At 42.8% G+C, this 21,721-nt stretch overlaps 3 protein-coding genes across 11 annotated transcripts; 2 read left to right on the top strand and 1 right to left on the bottom strand.

Moving 5' to 3' along the window:
* Window positions 1–446: 446 nt before the first annotated feature.
* LOC135635269 (endoribonuclease YBEY, chloroplastic-like) lies at window positions 447–8,478 on the bottom strand. The gene is made up of 12 exons (XM_065146239.1): window positions 8,057–8,478; window positions 6,268–6,519; window positions 6,095–6,190; window positions 5,811–5,988; window positions 5,625–5,708; window positions 5,443–5,543; window positions 5,112–5,204; window positions 2,930–3,001; window positions 2,454–2,573; window positions 2,325–2,375; window positions 1,748–1,936; window positions 447–902 (listed from the first exon to the last, which is right to left on the bottom strand). The coding sequence occupies exons 1-12, from the start codon at window positions 8,462–8,464 to the stop codon at window positions 735–737; spliced, it is 1,812 nt and encodes a 603-aa protein (XP_065002311.1). The 5' UTR covers window positions 8,465–8,478; the 3' UTR covers window positions 447–734.
* A 5,027-nt stretch (window positions 8,479–13,505) lies between these two features.
* LOC103980041 (uncharacterized) lies at window positions 13,506–18,920 on the top strand. 9 transcript variants are annotated; one of them, XR_010495575.1, is made up of 9 exons: window positions 13,506–13,727; window positions 13,821–13,963; window positions 16,050–16,115; window positions 16,946–17,051; window positions 17,214–17,346; window positions 17,441–17,536; window positions 17,623–17,703; window positions 18,073–18,187; window positions 18,267–18,920. XR_010495575.1 is itself a non-coding variant. In XM_065146213.1 (8 exons), exons 2-7 carry the CDS (start codon window positions 13,881–13,883, stop codon window positions 17,662–17,664), a joined length of 507 nt encoding a protein of 168 aa, XP_065002285.1. In that variant the 5' UTR covers window positions 13,506–13,727; window positions 13,821–13,880; the 3' UTR covers window positions 17,665–17,703; window positions 18,267–18,920. The 9 variants fall into 9 exon arrangements, 4 of the variants coding, with proteins under 4 accessions (XP_065002285.1, XP_065002280.1, XP_065002299.1 ...); XR_010495578.1 differs by lacking the exon at window positions 17,441–17,536; XR_010495576.1 differs by lacking the exon at window positions 18,073–18,187.
* Window positions 18,921–19,706: 786 nt separating this feature from the next.
* LOC135635238 (aspartyl protease family protein 2-like) lies at window positions 19,707–21,512 on the top strand. The gene has a single exon (XM_065146196.1). It carries the CDS (start codon window positions 19,788–19,790, stop codon window positions 21,285–21,287), a length of 1,500 nt encoding a protein of 499 aa, XP_065002268.1. The 5' UTR covers window positions 19,707–19,787; the 3' UTR covers window positions 21,288–21,512.
* Window positions 21,513–21,721: the final 209 nt, after the last annotated feature.

Below are 21,721 nucleotides of genomic sequence, written 5' to 3'. Positions count from 1 at the left end.
CTTTCCTTTCTCACTTCTCTCATGGATTTTTATACAAAAAGGCAGATATATTAACTACTATAGATTTTTATGAATATTTTAAATCTCATGAGATGCCATAAGCTAAGAAAACCTCTTTTCTTAATGGAGAAATTTGAAGGATTTAGAAAGAAACATCATTTGGCTTAGTGATATGGTAGATGAGAGGATTTAAATAGTGAATTATAGCAATCATATTATAAATTTGGTATAATTTTAATGTTCGTCTTGTGTGATATGATTATTATATACATGATTTTGATGGATGATGAAAAGCATGTATGCAAATTAGCAACATCAAGAACTATGTGACTGGACCGTACATGATGATTCACACGTGTGATGGACCACAAGTTCCGGCCCATTTGGGCTTGACATGCAGGCCCAGTTCACATGCTCAGATGGCAGCAATCTGCTACGACAACATCTAAACACAGGCAGAGCTTATTAGATGATGCAAACCTTTTTCATTCCAATACAAATGATGCCTGTTTGGTGACATCGAAAAAGGAAGACCCTAAAGAAAATGAATGGCAATAATTTGCATGCAACAAATGGTGAACTGGTTCCAGCTCCAACTTGAGTTATAACTTTTATAACCCAAGTAATGTTGGTTTTCTTCTTATGCTTATAATAGATTTGAATTCGAATGTTTGTATCACTGAACAACAAGGATGCGGTGCGGCGAGCAGTCTGGCTTGTTCTGGAATCGAACATCAGAAAACATATTCGTAAATAGCCTTTGCCACACCATCTTCATCATTGCAAGCTCCAATCACGTCGGCAACAGCTTTCGTCTTTTCCGATCCATTTGCAAGTGCAATGCCTAGCGATGCTAACTGAAGCATCTCGATGTCATTTTCACCATCACCGATAGCCATGATCTGTCAGCAAATAAAAATATAATCGTTATCTAGAAAAATATGCAACTATTATGATGTATCAAGGCTATACGATTATCATAGATTAGGTCTTTATTGAGTTGTAGCTCAATTTCCTTAACTTTGTGCATCGTAATTCTAGAAAGGTAAAAACCAACTAACCACCTAATACGATTGGAATCACATGGACAGCCCAGGCAATGGTTACCGCCAGGCATGAAACTAAAGGTAAGACAGGTTGGTACTTGAATGTTTAACACATCATATTTTACGACTCTTGCTTGTCTTCATGGCACCACCACTTACTCGTAATGTGCCTTGACAAAGTGGTTAGCCAGATGACTGGCACGTCAAGGATGCACTTAGAAGATAGCAGCTCACAGCTTTAGTTAAATTGTGTGCCAAACACAAAAAAAGAACTAGAAAACCAAATGAGTTAACGAAAGGTAGCACGGCTGTCTTCTTTGTGCAGTGATACAAGTATGTCGTTAACTGACCAATCCTATCAAAAGATTTTTTTTTTCAATCTTATCAAAAGATTTCTTTTTGTATCATAATAAAAAGAAATGAAAACTAGAGCTAGGAACCATTCAGCTTGACAATTAAATCTGTATGTACGCACTTCACATGGACTCTGAGGTTGGTTAGATTCTCAACATCGTTATGTTCATTACCTCAACATTCACGGCATTTGGTGAGGACACATGTAAAAGATTTCCACAATCCACAGAACAAAACGACATATGCAACTAAACCAAAACCCAATGTTAATCTAGTATAATCTTCAACATATCCAAACGGTTGGTATCAAGAAAAAAGAATCGATAGAAATGAAAAGAATTTTGTACCTCTTTCTCACTAATACCAAGGTGATTCAGCAGCATTTTCACACCGTTGCCCTTTGATGTTCCAGCAGGTACAATCTCGAGCATATCAGGTTGAGCCTGGACAACCTCTGCTCGTCCCATTATTGCCTCTGCCCAATATGGTCGCAGAGTCGTCGAAACCCCCTCAGCAGTATCCAAGAAAAGTAGTTTCTGGAAGTACCAAGACATCCATGCAAATTATCAGTCATCTGCTTTCTTATGATCTCAACTTCAACCCTAGTATAACAAGGATGATGTAGTGCTAAAACTTCACAAATGAACCCCAATGAGAAAATTCAACTTCTGCTCTCTCAATTTAAAACTTTGCCATGAATCTGACAAACATCGGCTAATGCAAAGAGGAAGAGTTGCAAGTAAAATTGTTGGTCTCTGACTCGTACGGCACAAAGAATTGCACCAAAAGAAAAAGAAACAAGAAACAAGAGAGCTCTAGACCAATCAACTGGACTCCAGGACATAAATCAATTATACAGTTTGGAGCACACAATAGATGCTTCAATAGAAAACACATTTTAGACAAAAATGTGCAGCAACTTACCTGCACTTCAGCAGCCGCAAGAAGGTGTTCAACCGAAGACATCATCTCTGCCTGTGGCAAAAGAATTAGCATAACTACATAAAATTTTAGATAAAAAGGAATGCAAGGTAAGAGTTGTGCTGCTACCACCTTTGGCTCATGATATACAGTGTGGAGGGAATCAACCAAAGGATGATCAAATAATGTGAAACACTGATCCTGGGAAAATGCTATCAGAGGAACTTCATGCTCCAGAGAATATAAAAGTGCCTGTCAGTAGTAAACAAAAATAACCAACATGCCAGATTGCAACGTTCAAGTGAATTATTGGTTTCTATTCTGAATTATAAATTAATAAATTTTCAGTTGCAATCATAAATGATACTGTATGTAATATGCTTCAAATTATTAAATTTTGATATGGTGGTGAACCAACAGGATCTGAACAGAAAACACATACAAGCATCAAAGTTTTGGAGAAGCAGAAGAAACTTTTGTTTTACTTCTGTTCTCATGATAAAAATACTTGATTACTTTTGTGATGAAGGTACAAGTGCACTGCAGTTAACAAATTTTTCAAGAAACAATCAGCTCAGAAATGAACACGAGAATGGATAGCTCATTACCTCCCTACAGACATCTTGGTCTAAGTTACTTCTACAAATTTCTCTACCCTGTCTCCCATAAACAAGCAATCCCTGAAATACAATTTAGAGTAAATCAGATGGAAAAAACTCATAGTCAATATGGTAAAATTGAAAATAAGATTTTTTTAAATCATTATAGGGACATTTCACGATCTTACATACAGAATAAAGTCAGAAATTTTCATCATAATGTTTGCACTATTGATGTTTACAACCTCCTTCATCGATAATTATATTTCACTCCCCATGGTCTCCAACATTCATTTTGCTCTGTTTGTTAATATATCATAAAGATTTACCTAATCCTTGAATTAAATAAACCTAAGCAACAGCTTGATAAAACTATTCTCAAGTTAATAGTATTAATACCTTTTATTTGTCAGTTCATTACAAAATCCACCTGTTATCAGTTAAATATAAAGATGCCTTATATTGTCAATTAGCTACACAAAAATACTTTATGTCACCTTGGCCCTTACCCTCCACGTCGGCATCTTGGTGGTGGCCAGTTGTTGAGTTGGTTTAGTCGCTAGAGTATTCCCTATCAGTCTCCTACATATATTGTTCTAAGATACAAATCTTGTTGTGGTTTAGGTATCAAGAATATTTTGGTTGTCCAATTTTATTTAAGAAAATTTCATTACGCACCTTATGTTTTCGCTTATGCATTGAAAATATACATTCTGTTCCTGTGGGTTTTTTTCAATCTATTGATTGAAAATATATTGAATGCTTATAATTGTAAAAAGCCTCCTCGCCTTAAGTAAAATTACACTTTACATTGTCCTAACCCACCCTCTTATTTACCTTTAATCTATACCCATCCTTTTCTCCCTCCTCTCATACTGCTTTACCCATATTTACAGGGAAGCCCACCAGTCACTATATCTTGGTACTAAAGGATCTTCCCATTTGTGTTCAGCTATCCACGAATGCAGAAAAGCTTTTCTATAGTTAACTAATAATAGAATGTGGTTTTTGTAATTAACTACTGCTCCCCACTCAACCACAATGTGGAGGGGATAACGGCCTATCGACCCCAGTGGACAACAATCCACGGGAGGCCGTTCGGGCTGATCCTGTCGACCGCCAGGAACAATGGTCCCCGGGTGGCCGTTCAGACCTGTTCCCCCTCGGTCAGCCTCCATGAACAACAGCTCACATATGGCTGTTTGGGCCTATCGCCCACATGGACAAAATGTCACGAGGAGGGCGTTATGACGGTTATAGATGGTCCCCTTTGTCGCCCAAGTATAAAACCCGACCTCCGGCGCCTGCCCAGGGGTCGGACCTCTCTCCAAAACCCTTTGCCTTCTACACAACCCCAAAAGAGTTAACTTGAGCGTCGGAGGGGTCGGGTCAGGAAACTCCCCCCGACACTGACCTTTGTGCAGGAACCCACTGTGGAGATCGAAATCCACCTCGGCCCGACCTTGGGTCTACCTCGAATATTCAAAAACGACCTTGAAGACCACCTCGAAGCCACCTCGGTGCTGCGTCAACCACCGCTCGGGGTTGCCATGAGGGATCCTTGGACGACCTCGCGCCTTTGGGAGAAGATCAAGCCGTGCTGACTCACGGTCGACGGTACTCATGCAACAACAGAGACTAACAATTGCTATCACCTAAATTGTTACTCCATATCCAAGTACATCTCAATTTCAGACCATGTAAATTCTCTACAGGAATTGAAAATATTAAATTATCTTTGCCAACTTAATAGCCATGTAAACTGTACATGCTTCCATAAATTAATTTTTGAATCTATGAGAGAAACATGTTGCCTTAAGGCAAGTCATTTTGTTTCTAGTGTATACATGACCAGCAACATGATGGCGATGCATTCATATTTCATACTTACCACCATCAATGACAATCCTGATAAAATGTTTTACATTTACTTTCCAAGAGAAGCTTCTGAGTTTCTCCCAAGAATCAAGAATATGAAAGCAAAAAGTTGGTGAAATACATAGAGTTATTTTTGCACAGGATATTGCTGTGATTTTGATCTTACATAGGTACTTCCAGATATTAGATCAACCAAGAAATTTGAGCATGTATTAAAACATAAATGTGCATGTGAATTAAGATTTCTTCAAAACAGGTTGGCCAGTGTCTGTCTAATGAGCAACAAAGTCAGGTTGAAGTCAAATAAATAAACCTGCAAGAATATCCCAGGTGAAAACTCAGAAATAACACCATTTTTCCCAGCCAAATCAACCATCTTCAGAGCACTTATGACGGCAGGGCGGGTCTGTTTCAGAATATAGATATGGAAATCAAATCAGCATAAATCTACTAATGTCTTGAACAACATTACTCAGTACTAACAGGTCCAAAATGGAATGTTTAACAGGAAACAACAGTAACAACTTACCATCTTAAGTGACCTCTTATGTTATGTACAAGATATTATCAGAATTACCTAATTCTAGGTAACAATTGTAGCAGAAACAGAGAACCAAAAAGGGAAAGACATTAATGTCTCTCACCTTTCCAGTAGCAATAATTATGTTCACTCCTCTTGATACTGCTGCTTTTATAGCTTCAGCATTTGTTACACTAATCTGACTTTTACTGTTTAAAAGTGTACCTTATCACAAAGCAACTGTTAGAATATTCACAATTAAGAAAATACCAAATGACAAATTGAACGTGAGGAACAGAAACTCACCATCCATATCACAAAAAATATAGCTGAACTTGGGTTTATAAAACCGCAGGCTGCCTGCATCCTTTGAATCTTTTATTTCTATTCCTGTTAAGAAATCGAAACTGCAACATTGTCTGACAGTGTCTTTCATTTAAAAGTAGATTCTACAAAGGGAAGAAGAGAGGAGAGGATCCAAGGAAACTATACCATCTAAATCTTCTTTCTGAAGGCTTCCATTTTCTGTAGTATCCAATGCACTCTTTATTAGACCTTTTCCTTTCCATCCAAGACTCTTCAAGACTAGTTCCTCCTCCTTTTCCATTTCTGTTTCAGCCTCATCACTAATCTCATGATCAAACCCAAGAAGATGCAGCAAACCATGAACCTAGATGAAGATTAGGTAGATATCCATTACAATATATGGATTAAATTTATGAATTTAGAAGAAAATAATGATCATGATTGATAAGATAACAGAATCGGTATCCCACCATGAGAATTCGTATTTCATCAAGCAGGGTGTGACCTCTCTCCTCTGCTTGTCTAGCAGCGGTCTCAACAGAGATTACTATATCACCTAGCATTAGCTGCATGAGAAAATAAACAGATAAAAATTTAATGAAATTAGAAAATGACAAGACTTCAAAACAAACATTGTTTTTACCACAGGTAAATCAAGTGCAGCTATATGCTGTGATATTGAGAGAACATCTGTAGCTTTGTCCTCGCCTCTCCAATCTTTATTTAGCCCTCGGATAAAATCATCATTGCAAAGCAATATAGATAGCTCAACCTTATCAAATTTACCAACATCATCTATAGAGGTATCCCTGGTCTTGTACTCTGAATCTTTTAGACCATCAAATGCTATTTTCATTGCCATGGGAACGTTTAGCTTTAACATTTCGACAATGTTCTGCAAAAAATATCAGGGCAGAAAAGATTACTCTGAAAGGGAACAATGAAAATTGACTATTTTATCTTCGATTACCGAGTCAAAATGATCGCCTAGCAAACAAAGGCAAAGCAAAAAACACTGAAATGCTTTCAAGAAGAATTCTCCATTTTCCTTCCAGATAAAAGGGAAATATCCAAAAATTTAACAGTATCAAACTCCTCAATTTAGAGACAATAGTCAGTTTTTCAGTTTCCATGAATAACATACAAAGGTCAGTTTACCTTTTGGAAGTTGGAACAAGGTAGATGCCTACAGACCAAGATATGAGCAAGTTCATTTGATAATGGCTGGGTCAAATTAAAAACAATCATAACCGCTAAACCTTTTTAAGGATGATACTGGCAGCAGATATCTCATATCACATCGTACAAAAGCATCTCATACATGGACTAGAGAAAAAAAAATCCAATTAGCAATTCGTACGATGTCTTATTTAAGAATTAAGATATCCTGACTTTGTGTTCTCTGGTAAAACCACAGTTAAAACTAAGCAGAAAAAAATACCTCTCTGAAAGAATTAATCATCAAGCAATGATACAAAAATTAATCAATGAAGTCATACTACTAACAAGACAAAAATGTCATCAAAGGATCGATAGAACATCATCTTCTAACTAGGTGGATCACATAACTGCAAATCTTCTAGAGTGGCATTCACCATTAGTTAGGTAAATATCGCACTTGAAAATCTTATGACATGATCAACGTTACCCAAGTTCCTATAAGAGAGACTTATCAACTTAATGATTATATGCATAAGCATTGGAGATACGATAGGTCTAGACGACACGTTTCACATCTGTTGCAGATTCTCCTTATAATAGGATTTTATTAGATGCAAGTGGAAAAGAATATTCATTCTTTCTTATTCAGTGCATCAGATCATGGATCCAGTCTAGGGAGATTAATATTTATTTATAATTCTGGTTCAATCATATACCTGTAAATGAAAAAAAAATCCAAATGGTCTTCTCAACCATCCATTACATGATCCAAAACTATATATCTCCTATTGTTAATAAGAATATTGTGCATTTCCTCAAAATTGTGCAAATAAATGCTACATGGAAAAGCAATAATCAAGACAATAAAGATGCATATCTATGGTATCTAGCATTGTCTCTAGAGTTCAAAATGAACATTTTGATTCATCCAATAACATTGACAAAGGTTCACGTACAGTCTGAACACCACTAAACACGATAATTCGAAATGTTTGCCATGCCCATACTGGATACATGCGGGATATATATACTCCTCAGATACCTCACAAACGCCTGATGGCTATCATGCATATGTTCTCATGAATGTTGATCTTTTGATAGACGACAAAATAAACCTAAAATTATTAAGCTCGTCACAAATTGACCATCAATCAGAGCACCTACTAAATTAACCATCAATTAAAAAATCTAATATATTAACCATCAGCCATAATTTCCAGAGGTAATACGTTTGTATACAAGTTTATAGGATGGGAATATAACATGCCTACCAACACTTCGGGATCCTTGGGCATTTCTTCTTCAATACCAATCTTCACATCTAGCTGCAGCTGCTTGTCCTTGGGCGCCTCCTTCTTCGACGCCGCCTGCTTGCGCCTCACCTTCCGAAACCCCCTGAGGTTCGCGAAGAACCCACCGAACGGCACGGTCGAGCGTAAATGCCCACAGGAGACGTGGAAGGATCTCCCAATAGGAACACCGGAGATGCCCGGGGGTAGAAACGAGGCCGCAGGGGCAGACGAGGAGGCCGGATCACCCGGCAACCGCCACCAGAGCACAGCGGCGACCCGAGGGGAAAAAGTGAGCGGGAGAGAAGATCTGGTGGTGATGGGGAAGGCTCGGGCGGCGATCCTCGCCATGGCGTGGGAGGCGGGGGCGACGGCGGGGGAGGGCCACATGGTGAGGGGGACTCGCGCCCATCTCACAGTCAGTTCACACATATCTTAAATGTCAACAGCATCCTTTTGGGCCTCGAGAAAGAAGCTTCGGCCTACATCAGAGAATATTGGGCTTCTCAGCCCAACTCAAAATCTAAGCGATTCAAGTTCAGTAGAGTCGATCGTACCATATTATTATTATTATTATTATTATTATTATTATTATTATTATTATTATTATTTTAATTATTTTTATTTATGGATAGTGAGATTCAATTTTCAATATTGGTGATCAGATTTCATGAAAGACAAAAGAACTAATTTGAGATTAAGGATACCACATATATTATTATTATTATTATTATTATTATTATTATATATTGAAGTTACAAAATTGGTGAAACAGACTTGGGATTCACCACACAAAAAAAAGAACTTATTTGAGATCAACAAAAGCCTTATACAGAGAATGTGTATAATGATTTGTGCACGATTTAAGTAAGAAAAGCTTGCTTTATTGAAAGAAAACTTGTTGGAAGACCAAGAACAGCAATGGAATAATGGACTTACTGTGATGAAGCTTTATTAAAGATAAGAAGCTTTAACTTAAATACATTAACATATCCCTCTCTTATTTATATAGATTAAGAGGAAGGATTTTCCTCAACAGAATGAAATTTTTTTTTCAACAAAATAGAGAGATTTCCTAATATAGTTGAAAAAATCTTATCTTCTATAGTTGTTCTTATTTTCTATTATTTTCATCACACTATACATACGCATTTGTCTCTACTTTTGATTTACAAAAACTCAATCATAGTGGGTTCTCTCTAACTATCATGCATGTATCTGATGAACAATGAACAATGAACAATGAACAATAGCAATGGAACAATGAACTTTCATGACTGTGACGAAGTCAAAACATCCGGATACAAGAACTTCGTCATCTCCGATAGAACATGTCAGCATTTGGTCCGCGATCATTTCACTTGATGGAGTGTTGAAGCCTTCAAAATCCTCATCGGGATCATAGCCTTCAAGATCAGTTTCAGTTAGGAAAACTTCGTCTCCCGTAAGAACGTATGCTGTGCTTGGAGTGACTGCAGGGAGTTCCAACTTGCGCCTGCTGTATTCTTGGACAGCCTGAAAATATTAGTCCATAGGCATCTCAGTTATTACAAAAGAAAAAAGAAAGAGAGGGAGCAAATCCAACTTGTAAAGATGCAGAAAAAGCTTAACATCACAAGATACACCATAAATATTTTCATGCAGTGCAAGTTAAAGGCTACATTCCATACCCTCCATTGTGATGGAGCCAATCGGACACGGGGCCTTCTCGATCGCACATGTTCCGGAGCAGCTTCTGGTGTCATGTTCTTATGTTCCACCTGAAATTTTAGCATAATTATGTATGCAGATCAACTTCGTCCCACCAGTGGAATTGCGCCTCGACCTTGTTCCTAATAAGGTTGTGGACAATGGTCGGATAGAAGAGAATCCGAGCTCCTACCCCAACCAACGCATTCTTGGCTTGAGCGATCTCGCCATCGACATAATCTTTGGACTCCCCATCCCTCTCGACCACAATGGTATCCATTCCCGATTCCTTGGTTCGGAGACAAGAACGATGAGCGGCAGAGGGCAGCGGAGAATTGCACTGACGGTAAGAGTGCAGGAGTGGGGCGACATTTATCGTGATCGGATTCCGAATCCGAGTCGGAAGAGGAGTCGCTCGATTCCGACCAGGATTCGGTTTCGAAGCATGATCAATCTTATTGTCCGGTTGATCAAACAGGAGTCACTCAATTGAGCAACGGGAGATAGACAAAAGGGATTGTAGTGAAAGATGATACTCAACAAGAAAAGACAGACGAGATCAATCTTATTGTCCGGTCACACAACGAGAAAAGACAGATGGGGAGGGCTTGGGTGGGTGTGGGCGACAGTCGAGTTGGGCGATAAGGGAGAGAGGAGGTCACGTCACACATATCTTAAACCTCAATCGGTATGTGGACTCTCGTGGGAGGATGAACGTCGTCGATCGATATGTAAGCCTTTTGTGGTAGGATGAATGTGGTCGATCATGTACTTAGCAAGGCTTTTTATTATTGACATAACATGATATGATTAATATAGGGTGAGGAGATGTAGTTGAGTCGAGAAAGAATGGCGACAAGGACACAAATGCTCAAACATTCAAAGAATTATAGGTTGCGGTCTCAGTGGGTTTCCTCAGATATGAAATACAATCTTTTGTTTAAGATCCATAGTTTCTTGGTGTAAGATCGAATGCTGCTTCTATGTTTATCAAGCAGAATATTTAGCTAGATCTTCAGTAGCATCCATCTTCCACCTACCCCTCTCCTCGAAGAACGTCTTTACACCACCTTTCTACCTAATCTTCCACCATGGCATGCCGTAGTCGTCATCTACAGTTGCATGACGAAGTTGAACTCTCCTCGCATATTGGAAATCATATTTCTGTAGCAGCAGCAACTACAACAACAACAACAACAACTGGATTTAGTTCACCAGACTGCGTGTTCTCAACCTGCAAACCATCCCCAGACTTCTGCAGATCTATCTACATCGATGGCATCTAAGCGACTCTTCTCCGTACGTGCTGATATTTGTTGCTGCACCACTCGTTTCTGCAATGAATCAGATACATACAGACTGCAGAAACCACGATCACCAGTTCTGCAGTGTTTGCAAGTGGGTTGCTAGGGTTTTGATTCAGGTTAATTTGCTGACGCACATTGTGGATTCTGTTCTTTTGTTTGCTGCATGCAGCAATGACTGAGAGAAGAAAAGGATTTGGTAGCATAGGTTTTCGTCGAGCGACAACGATGAAGTGTGTGCTTGTCACGGACCAGCGTCAGAGGACGCCTGCTTTGTCTCGTCTTTGCATTCGTTTCTGAGGGTCTCAGGGTGTCTGCTTCGACCACATCATCCATGGGGACGTAAGCATGTGTTCATGCACTCCATGAATTCCAACACGTAAAAGCTTTCTCTTACGTGCATACTGTGTTCATCGTTCTCTTTTTATCAGGAGCAGATGATAATTATTTGTTGAGGAGGGAATACTTCCTAACAAAAAATAAAAACAAAGAGATCAATAATAAAGAAAAAACATATCAAAAATATAATTGATAGATGTATATAATGTGTATTTCTTATATGCCCTACTCGTTATTTTCTTGCCTTATCCTCCAAATATGAAGAACAATATTCTTCCTTTATTTACGCACAGATACTGAAGATGATTAACTCCTTTAATCCTTCAGCAATTCCAATATCCATCCAAACTGCGCTGCCTCCTCCTCCTCCGTCAACTGATACTCGCTCGAACCCGACGCCTCATCCGCTGTCTCCTCCGACACGTTCGCCGGTGTCCAGAAGGATGCTAGCAACCCGGGCCCCGTCCGCGTCCACATGGGCAGCCCCGCCGTGCTCAGCTGCATGTTCGCCAGCTTCGCCGCCACCTCGTCCTCCACCACCCGCGACACCGGCGTCGACATGGACGCCGGTGCCATCGTGGCCGGGGACGCTCCCAGTGGCAGAATGATACGGAGCTGCTCGGGGCAGTGGGCGAAGAAGCAGACGCGGCGTCGGCAGGCGGTGCCGTCCTTGCAGATCCGGGTCCGGTAGCGTGCCGGGTGGAGCCAGGTCTCGAAAATGCCGTGCGAGAGCTGGCAGGCGTCCCCGCAGCGGCACTCCTCGGTTTGGCGGAAGTCTGGGCATGGTATGCAGGAATAGTGGAAGCGCCGGGGATCGCGCCGCCGCGCTTTCTCGCCGGGATGCAGGAACGGGCACTCGGTCCAGTCATGCGACCGCCCGCGGGGGCACGGCCGCACCTTGAACACGTACATGCGGAACTCGTCGGAGGTGTACGAGTCGGTCGCCGTGGACACGTCGTCGTTGAAGGGCAGGAAGCGCTGCAGGGCTGCAAACCGCGCCTCGCCGGCGAGGCTCGGGGGCAGGTAGCTGGAAGGGCCGGTGTACAGCTGCGTAGCGGTCGTAGGATCCTCGTACACGGACCGGGTGGGGGGACCCCGGTCGCTTCCCTCGCCGGGCTCCATTGGAGGCTTTCTTGTTGTTGCTGCTGCTTTAGCTCGTACAAGGCAGCATCAGAACTGGCTGAGGAACGAAGTCCAGGTGGAATTGGTCGATAATAAATGGAAGCGGAGGCGTTCATTTATAAGTAATACCGAAGCAGAGGGCGGGGTTTGGGTTCATCGAACGAAACAATGAAGGGTCAGGGGATACGCACGCTGCTTTGATGTCGAAGCCGGTGGGTGGAGAAGACGACGACATGCAGTGAATCAAGAACGATCCGAGGGACGAATCTCCCACCCCCTTACGTAGTTACATTAATTAGCATTTGCAACATTAATAATGTAGCAAATATCCATAACATTTGATGGCATTGGCAAAATAATTCACATATAATGGAGCTCAACAAATTTAGATTTAATGCTCCAAAGCACACATCACGCCCACTAGTTTGGAATTGACCGACTGATGTTGAAGGTCGAAAACCTGAGAGGCACACAGCAAATTAAAATGTGGACGCTTTGTTCTTTAATATGCACTCCATCACTATATTTATCAATAAGATCGATTGTCGGACGACACGTGTCCACGCATTTACGACGTAGATTTTTGAGGACTTATTGGTAAATTAATGTATGGTGAGGGGTACATATGCGAGTGGCTATTCCGGAACGATCTCTGCCGTTCATAGGGCCGTCTGTTTGATCGACCCCCAAACCCGTCGTCTCGACATCATACGCACGATCTAGGAGAATCTCATCCGCGTGATCTTAATTTAACGGTCCATGATCCATATGTAGGAAGCACCATAAAAAGTATACTACCACCATCGAGGCGAAGAAGCCATTTGACCAAAATACCCATAATTATCCTCCCATACAACGAAGAAATTTCGTAGTAAGACTAAACTTCGGTGACTATTTCCGTACTTTTATCTCCTGAAACAGCCTCCTATTTATGTTCGCCAAAATCGCCTCTCTCGCCTCCATCTCCCTCGCGAGCGCGGCGCTCGCCGTATGCTTCGAGGTATTTCGCCTCCGAGTCTAGAGTTTATTGGAGCTATTTGGTCTTGCAGTGAGAGAGGTAAGGAAGGTGGGAACACCACTATCCTGGTGGACCTTCCGGCTGTATGGAGGCGTCGATGGTGCCGGAGGAAGTGAAGATGCTGATGACTCTGGTATGTAACGGAATGGTGCAGGCCATGGGAACTGGGGAATGACAACTGGTGAGACTATTGATTTTGTATATTTAGTTTTGAAAGATGTGTTTGTTCTTGTCATCATATTTCACCCTAATTGCGAAGCAATTTGTTGGATAGGTGAAAAGAGGGGATTGATGATGCTGTTGATAAAGTCTGTTGCAACTGCGAAACAGGCGGATGGAGATGAAGTGCCATATTCTGAGGAGAACAAAGATAGCGAGGATGGTGTTTGGTGAACTCGACGCAGAGAAGACGATTTGGTGAGTACTTCTGTACAAAAACCTGTTGACGCCAAGAACATGTGTTTCTTCATAACAGTGTTGGGTGAATTAAAGTAAAGATTCACTAATGAATGTCAGAAATATAGCTTATTGATCAATTAATAGTGTAACATGTTTACTGCAATTTGGCAAATCTCACCACCTTTCATTTCAGTTGGTTGTGCTGCAAGCGCTTGTGGCAAGGACCTCTGTGGAGATCTTTTACCTGTGGCATGCACACACATAGGTGTGCATGCGTATTTGGAGTTTGGATTTACTGGTATTTGGAGTCAGTTTATCTAATGTTGTTTGGATGGGTGGTCTTGTATGTTATAGAAAGAAAGAGGAAAAGCTTATTCAAACGTGTGATCCAACTTGTCCAAAATCCATTACAGCAACAGATTTCACATGCTCTTTCTTGCATTTATGAGATCCAGGGGATAAATGATGCTTATGTTTTGAAATGAATCCATTGTTGTTTTTCTTTTTAGTTGATTTCTAGTTAATGTTTCTGTTCATTTTCTTTCTGTTGAATATGCTTTTGATCTCTGCTTAGTGTGTTTCTGAAACTTGATCTATTCTGAATACTTCAGTTTGTTCGAGAACTTACAAAGTCTAAATTGTCTTACATCTTTTATCTTTTGAAAATCTATTACATATTCAACATAAGTGTGACAAGATGATGCTATTGGTTTAATCGCTTTGAGGATTTACAGACCAGCAGCAACCTGTACATGATATCTGTGACTGGCTGATGTATAATTTAGTGGTCACCTTAATTGTTAGCTTGTTGCAACTTTTACGCATTCTAAGAGGGTAAGAGCTGAAAAGGTTCTACACTCGGTCCGAAATTAGGGTACTAAATACTGGAGTCTCATCCGAGTCTTCATCTTATTGAATACTAATTTCAGTGCTGCCTAGATAAATATTATGCCATTTTTATTTGCTAGTACAAAAGGACTTGCTGATAAACAATGTCTTTCCGAGAGACAATTAGTTGTGTCCTAGACTTCAGGATGATACTTGGCAAACTTGGGTAGGAACTAAGGTTGAAATCTACTTTTTGGATACAAATTCAATTATTCTTCATGATCATCGATGTTGGTACTAGGTTTAGTTACAGCTACAAAAGAAGAGCATGTTCTCTAAGCTAATGCAGGAAAACCCTCAGATGAGACTCTGAAGTGTGTTTAGTCCCTTGTAGGATAAACCTGCTACTGCTATAACATCAAGCTCGTAGATGATTTATGTGCTAATAGTTAGCATATAACTTGATTTCATGTTGACCTTTATGTTTTTTTGGTCTTCCATGATTTGTGGAAGCTTATAATGTGGAAAAAGAAGCAATGGTATATTGTAATTGCCATTTGAAACAATCATCACCTTCTTTACCATCCCTTTTCCTCTTCTTCTGCCCTTGGTTTAGTTGCGTGAGGCGTAATTGTTAGGACCCTTTTATTTTTTGAGCTTTTGAATAATGTTTATTGAGTATGTTTAGTTCAGATAGAGTCGGATAGAGATTTATTTATTATTAAGAGTCCAAGTCCTGATGGACTCTAGGTGGAACTCTATAAATAGTGATGTAATCGTTTCTACAATGAAATATTATTCAGTCTTTTGACAAAACCCTAGGAGGTCGATCCCCTCAAAGTGATCAAGGAGGTCGATCCTCTCAAAGTGATCATTCCCTTTTCTCTCATTCTCCCATGATAAAACCCTAGAGTCTTATCAATAATCTACATTCAAATTTCTGTCAATCTGGAGGTTTCCGTGATATCTTGATAAAAATTTCAGCTGCTATCATATATACTCATGTATCTCGACTTAATTGAGTAGGAGATGACGCTGGGGGAGCATGAGAAACTGAAGAGAAGAGAAAAGCCTTTATCACACTGAAGAATGAGGGGAGACAGGTTGAAATTGAAATTGTAGTCCATATGCCATGCTCTTTTGATCATTGAAAGTGAAAAAAGAAACAGTTGTTTTCATTAAGTTATCAAGTATTATGGCTTTTGCATTTTCTTTTATGAATCATATGTGCCTTTCTTTTATGACAGACGAGTTTGATACAGCATAAACTTTGTAGGGTTCATACAAGGACACAAGAAGAGGGGGGGGAAAAACTGCTGATCAGGATCGATGGAGCAATAAGGTATATGCAGTTACTGCTTATATGCTTTGACCATTGTAGCAGCATTCTCGTATGCTCTTTTTGAGCGATAAGAGTACTTCCTCGATGGTCTATGTGCACTACAAAGTTTCTTAAGCCGACAGTTCAGGTGGCTGTGGCCGTGGCAGGGGGTGAGGTGGTTCTAGACACAATGGATTTAGTTTAACTTACACAGTTGCTACTGCAGTCTGTTGAGGATCCTGGACAGTTAGCCACACGAATGATCAAGTGCCACAAAATTGTGCCCATCTTTTACTATCCCGAGTTGTTGGAGTTATTACTGATGATGATGTGTAGGTCTTACAGTAATTGTCACAATCTTCCCACTTGTATGGTTTTGTCATTCTTGGACTTTCTAATTATCCATCATCTTCCTCAGACGACCTCCATCATCCTTTGAATTAGATCAATAGTTGTTCCCTGATCTTTTCCGTAATTTTCTGCAATGTGGACAATCTTGTAGCATTTCATCAGTCACTAAGAGATGCTACAAATTCTCAGTTCTCTTATAAGGTTTCCCCATAGGATGTGGTATAATTAGGTAGATTTCTCTCTTTCCTGAGGCTGTGCATGCAGCACTAACTTTGGATCGCACAAGAGTCACCATATGTTTGTGGCCTCGTACGATGTGGTAAGGTTGGCAGAATTTATCGATAGGTTGATGTCATTTTGGTCTCAGGCCATCTCCATCAATTCTTCGATTGATATTGAAGAAGGATGGTGTGGATCTAGAAATAATATGTTTGTTCGTAGATTAATGTGCTACCATGTTTGTTCACCACATAACCTATCCATCCATCATCATATGGCAGGAGTCTGGTCTGCGGTCAGGTATCCGATCAAACACCTGGCGAGCATCCCCCACGGGAGAGCATCTCCGGCAGCTTATTCTTGGTCCTGAAGTCTGGCATGGGAAAGGTGTATCGCTTTTTGCTACATGGCATTGCTTCTCTGTTATGCCTATCATCTGTTTGGTGAATTGTCCCAGAGAAGTCAAAGATATATGGCTTTTAACTCTCCGTTTCCAAATTCTCATACGCAGTGTCACTTGACAGATCTTTTACTTCATCCACCCAACAGATCAAGTCATGTGGAAATGAGTTGAAGCACCCAAATCTCTGCTATTGCTCTGTTGGCCAAAGAGAAGCAAATTGCAAGGAATTCGTTCTTCGAGCGGCGGAGACACGAATCTGCTGCTTTCGCAACATTTCAGGTGACATTGCAAGAAAAGCAAAGGAGAAGAACAAGTTCTTGCCCTCCTTCCAATCCTTCAGACCCTTTAACCTTGCAACTTACGCTGTGTGCAGGTATATCTCGCTTTGAGAAAGCACTTGTGAGGATTCGGCAGTGCAACACCATATCATCGATTAGATTTAGATTCTTTGTACGCACACGAGGCTGAGGTCCCGAATTCATTTTGGGCATCAAAGTCATCAAACATCATCACTGACTATTCTTCGACATGATTGACACCTGACCTCTTTTGCAGGGCGAAGCACACTGCCGCTATTGGCTATCCACTCACGACTAGATATCGATGGAACAATCCGCACCAAAAAGATATGATTTGGTAAGGTTTTGATTAGCTTTATGCTTTTGGGTTAGATTCGGTAGCATGCAACGATTACGTCGATGTCCTCTCGGATACGGCGTCTGTGCCCAACACCTCCCCCTTAGCTGATGACAGTCTTCTCTAACTCAATATCTTTATGTGTATTATTACTAAAACCTCTTAGCCTTTGTCTTGCCCACATGAGAACCTTGACAAGGCTCCTTAGTCTATTCATGTCAAGCCAGCATGTAATGTCGATGTAAGCAGAAGAACATGCGCTGATAGTACACAGATTTCTTCATCTGTGTCCTACTAAATTGTGTCTTCTTCTTTGGGCTTAAATTGCCTAACATGCATTCCCTCACCGAAAAGCTTCCACCTGATCAGGTGTCAATGAAGACTTGGAAGCTTGCACCTCATGCAACTGAGCTGGATCCATTTTGTTCGACAACTCGAGTGTCAAACAATGCTGCCTCTCACATGGTTGTTCATAATGATCCATGTGAGGATGCCATTACCAACACATAGCATCTTCCTTTCTCTCTTTCTTCTGTCTCACACCTCTCCTTTCTGCTTTCCAGCTACCATCAGAAGGCACAAGGAAAACACAAGTGAAGGATTGGAAACAGAGGGGTCCCCCTGTCCTCTCCATGTTTCTTTCTTTAATGCAGTGGGACACAACCGGGCATCCCCTCTCTGCCAACATCTCTCTTCCAAGCTTAGCATGACAGGTGTGATGGGTAAAGCAGCAAAGTCACCAACACGTCTCCAAAGGCTACAGGCTTTGAGCTGCTTTGTCTACTTTTATCTTCTTCCCCCTCCGGCTTTCTTTTTTTTCCCTTTTTACTGTGAGAAGTTGGGAGGTAAGCATAGTTTGCAGCTCTGCTTGTCGTAACAATTGAAGCATCATTTCAGCAGAGGAATGAAAGCAAGCACAGATGACATGAGGTAGTAGTAGTAGCTGGCCATCATTTGCAGCGACTCTGTTGGCATTATGTATCAGAGGCCAAAGAAGAATTGGCAAGTGATTCAGTGTTTCAGTGAGTACATTGGTCAAAATAAGGCCGGGGAAGTAGTGTCACATGATTCCAGCGGGGGGCACCTACATGCTTTGTCCCTACTTCACTTGGTAGAGCGAGGATGAACAGGACTTGGAACAGTGGTGAGATCTATCTGCAGGTTTTTACAGTGAGGTTGACAATTTTTACACCAATAGACTTGGAAGTTCATAGAAACCTTGGAGTTCCTACATGCTCTAATCACAGAGAGTTGGTAAAGGATATTGATGTCATTTAGAACAGTCAGAAGTTAAACTGATGGAGATCAAGCATAATGATACATGCATGTAGAAAAGTCTCATTTCCAGGGATGCATATAAAATCTTGAAGTTAAGAGGAACAAATACCACAAAAATCATTTCTTGAAGAGAGTAGAAACAGTAATGTCAACTCTATACGTTCTTTTAGAGTTTCGAGATGGTGAAATGTATTAAAAACTAATTTATTTTTATTTTTAAATCGAATGATCGATCATCAAGTGAAATGAATAAAAGATAAGGAGAGAGAAAACAATATTCAACACATGTCTTGAAACAAATGATACGAGAATCCTAAAATCGAGTCGAGCGGGTCGGGTGGAGCACGAACCGGAACCAAGAAATGGCGACGGTCCGGTTCACAAGAAATTACGAGAAGTGCCAGAGAGTCGCGGATAAGAATGAAGAATGGGGCAAAGATATCAGGAATGGCAATGAGTGTTCGATGGCCGCTAGGCGGCAGGCATCATTTAACCGGACGTCGAACGCAATACGGTGGAAGCTCGGTCACTCCCACGAACACGCGGAGACGGAGGAGCTCACGGCGTCACCGTTCCTTCTTCCGCAAATACCGCAAGCATATACGGGGAACACGAGAAGGGATATTTTGGTCATAAAGGCATTTATTCCGGTCCACCGCACCCGAACACCCAACCACCGTCCGCTTCTTATTATTAGCCTCCGCACACCCCTTCTCGTTTCCTTCTTTAATATGCTACGGCCTCGTAGTTCTCTCACTACTCCCCACTGAGCTCAGCCCTCTCTCTGTCTCTCTGTCTCCGCTTCGATGGCGGTCACCGCGTCTCACCCGTTGCTTCTTCTTCTCCTCCTCTCTCTCCGCCTCCTCGCCGTGGCAAATGGCGCTTCGAAGCCACTAGCGTACCAAACCCTCGTTGTCACCCCCCTCGCGAGCTCCAAACCCCTCCTCTCGGAGGACGCCGACGACGGCGACGAAAACCTCGCCTCGGCAGTGGAATCTGAGACGACTCTCTCCTCTTCCCCTTCCTCTTCTCTCCATGTCCACCTTTCCCACCGTGACTCCCTTCTGGCTGACACCACCGCCGCGGAGCAGATCTTTCTTCTCCGCCTCGACCGTGACGCTGCTCGAGTCGAGACACTCTCTCAGATCCTCGCAGTGGCGACGGCGCCGCCGGCTGCGAACGTGACCAGCCGACGGGGGTTCAGTAGTAAGGTGGTGTCCGGCCTTGCCCAGGGCAGCGGCGAGTACTTCGCTCGGATCGGGATTGGCACGCCCGCGAGGTACGCCTACATGGTGCTCGACACCGGTAGCGACGTCGTCTGGCTCCAGTGCGCTCCCTGCCGCCGCTGCTACTCCCAGTCCGACCCCATCTTTGACCCCCGCAGTTCCCGCTCTTACGCTGCCATCCCCTGCGGTGCCCCGCTTTGTCGCCGCCTCGATGTCGCGGGGTGCGACACCCGCCGCCGTAGCTGCCTCTACCAGGTCTCCTACGGCGACGGATCCATCACAACCGGCGAGTTCTCCACCGAGACCCTCACTTTTCGAAGAAGTGCCCGAGTGCCGCGCATCGCCCTCGGGTGCGGCCACGACAACGAGGGTCTCTTCGTCGCCGCCGCGGGTCTCCTCGGTCTCGGGCGGGGAAGCCTCTCCTTCCCGTCTCAGGCCGGCCGACGGTTCGGCCGCATGTTCTCGTACTGCCTGGTGGACCGTACCTCCGCCGGCGCGCCGAACCGGTCATCTTCGGTGGTGTTCGGCGGCTCAGCGGTGCCCAGGTCCTCCGCGCGGGTCGCGTACACGCCCATGGTGCGGAACCCCAAGGTCGACACTTTCTATTACGTCGAACTCATGGGGGTGAGCGTGGGCGGGACGCGAGTGACCGGAGTCTTGGCGTCCGACCTCCGGCTGGATCCGACGACGGGGAGGGGAGGGGTGATCGTGGACTCGGGCACATCAGTGACGCGGCTGGCGCGGCCAGCATACCAGGCTCTGCGCGACGCCTTCAAGGCCGGGGTTTCGGGCCTGAAGCTGGCGCCGGGAGGCTTCTCCCTCTTCGACACATGCTACGACCTGTCCGGGCGGACGGAGGTGAAGGTGCCGACGGTGGTGTTGCACCTCGCCGGCGGTGCGGCAGTGTCGCTGCCGGCGGAGAACTACCTCATCCCGGTGGACACCAAGGGCACCTTCTGCTTCGCCTTCGCCGGGACCGACAGCGGCGTTTCCATCATCGGCAACATACAGCAGCAAGGGTTCCGGGTGGTGTTCGACGCGGAGAATTCGAGGGTGGGGTTCATGCCGCGCGGGTGTTAGCAGCGGCAGCTAGCATGGCGTCTCCGTTCGGTGGCCCTCGAGGAAATGAGACCGGCGCCACTGTAGCGGCAAGAGAGAGAAACCGGCAAAAATCATGCTTTCTTTTCCCCCTTTTTTACTGTGTCAAAACACCGTCTTCCTTGGACTAATGTAGTGAGAGTGACATGAACAAAATGGTTGATTAATGACCAAACCAGCACCTGAGTACGCGCTTGCTTTTTAGAAGCCTTGTTCTTCCATTGCCGCGACGAGTACAATAAATAGCCCGGAGATGTCCATCAACGTCTGCAACGAAGAAGACTGCCGAATATATTATTATTCTTCAGAAAAGGTAAAGACGTGCTTCGGAAGCCGGAAAAAAGAGAGACAGACAGAGACGCGAAAGAGGACGAAACGGGTGGGAGAGAAGAGCGGCAGAGAGGCGGCACATGGGA

This window comes from Musa acuminata, chromosome BXJ1-3 (assembly GCF_036884655.1).
Source record: "Musa acuminata AAA Group cultivar baxijiao chromosome BXJ1-3, Cavendish_Baxijiao_AAA, whole genome shotgun sequence".
In the NCBI taxonomy this organism is placed as follows: domain Eukaryota; kingdom Viridiplantae; phylum Streptophyta; class Magnoliopsida; order Zingiberales; family Musaceae; genus Musa; species Musa acuminata.
Note: the sequence above shows the minus strand (reverse complement) of the source record. Positions and strands in the feature narration are given on the sequence as shown.

Coding starts and splice junctions, on each gene's coding strand:
- LOC103980041 (XM_065146202.1), top strand. CDS start 13,881: ATGGAGATGAAGTGCCATATTCTGAGGAGAACAAAGATAGCGAGGATG. Junction 17,052..17,213: donor TGAAGTCTGGCATGGGAAAG/GTGTATCGCTTT, acceptor TCCACCCAACAG/ATCAAGTCATGTGGAAATGA. Junction 17,441..17,622: donor GCAACTTACGCTGTGTGCAG/GTATATCTCGCT, acceptor CCTCTTTTGCAG/GGCGAAGCACACTGCCGCTA.
- LOC135635238 (XM_065146196.1), top strand. CDS start 19,788: ATGGCGGTCACCGCGTCTCACCCGTTGCTTCTTCTTCTCCTCCTCTCT.
- LOC135635269 (XM_065146239.1), bottom strand. CDS start 8,464: ATGTGGCCCTCCCCCGCCGTCGCCCCCGCCTCCCACGCCATGGCGAGG. Junction 2,376..2,453: donor CTGTATATCATGAGCCAAAG/GTGGTAGCAGCA, acceptor CTTTTGCCACAG/GCAGAGATGATGTCTTCGGT. Junction 1,937..2,324: donor TTGCGGCTGCTGAAGTGCAG/GTAAGTTGCTGC, acceptor TGGTACTTCCAG/AAACTACTTTTCTTGGATAC.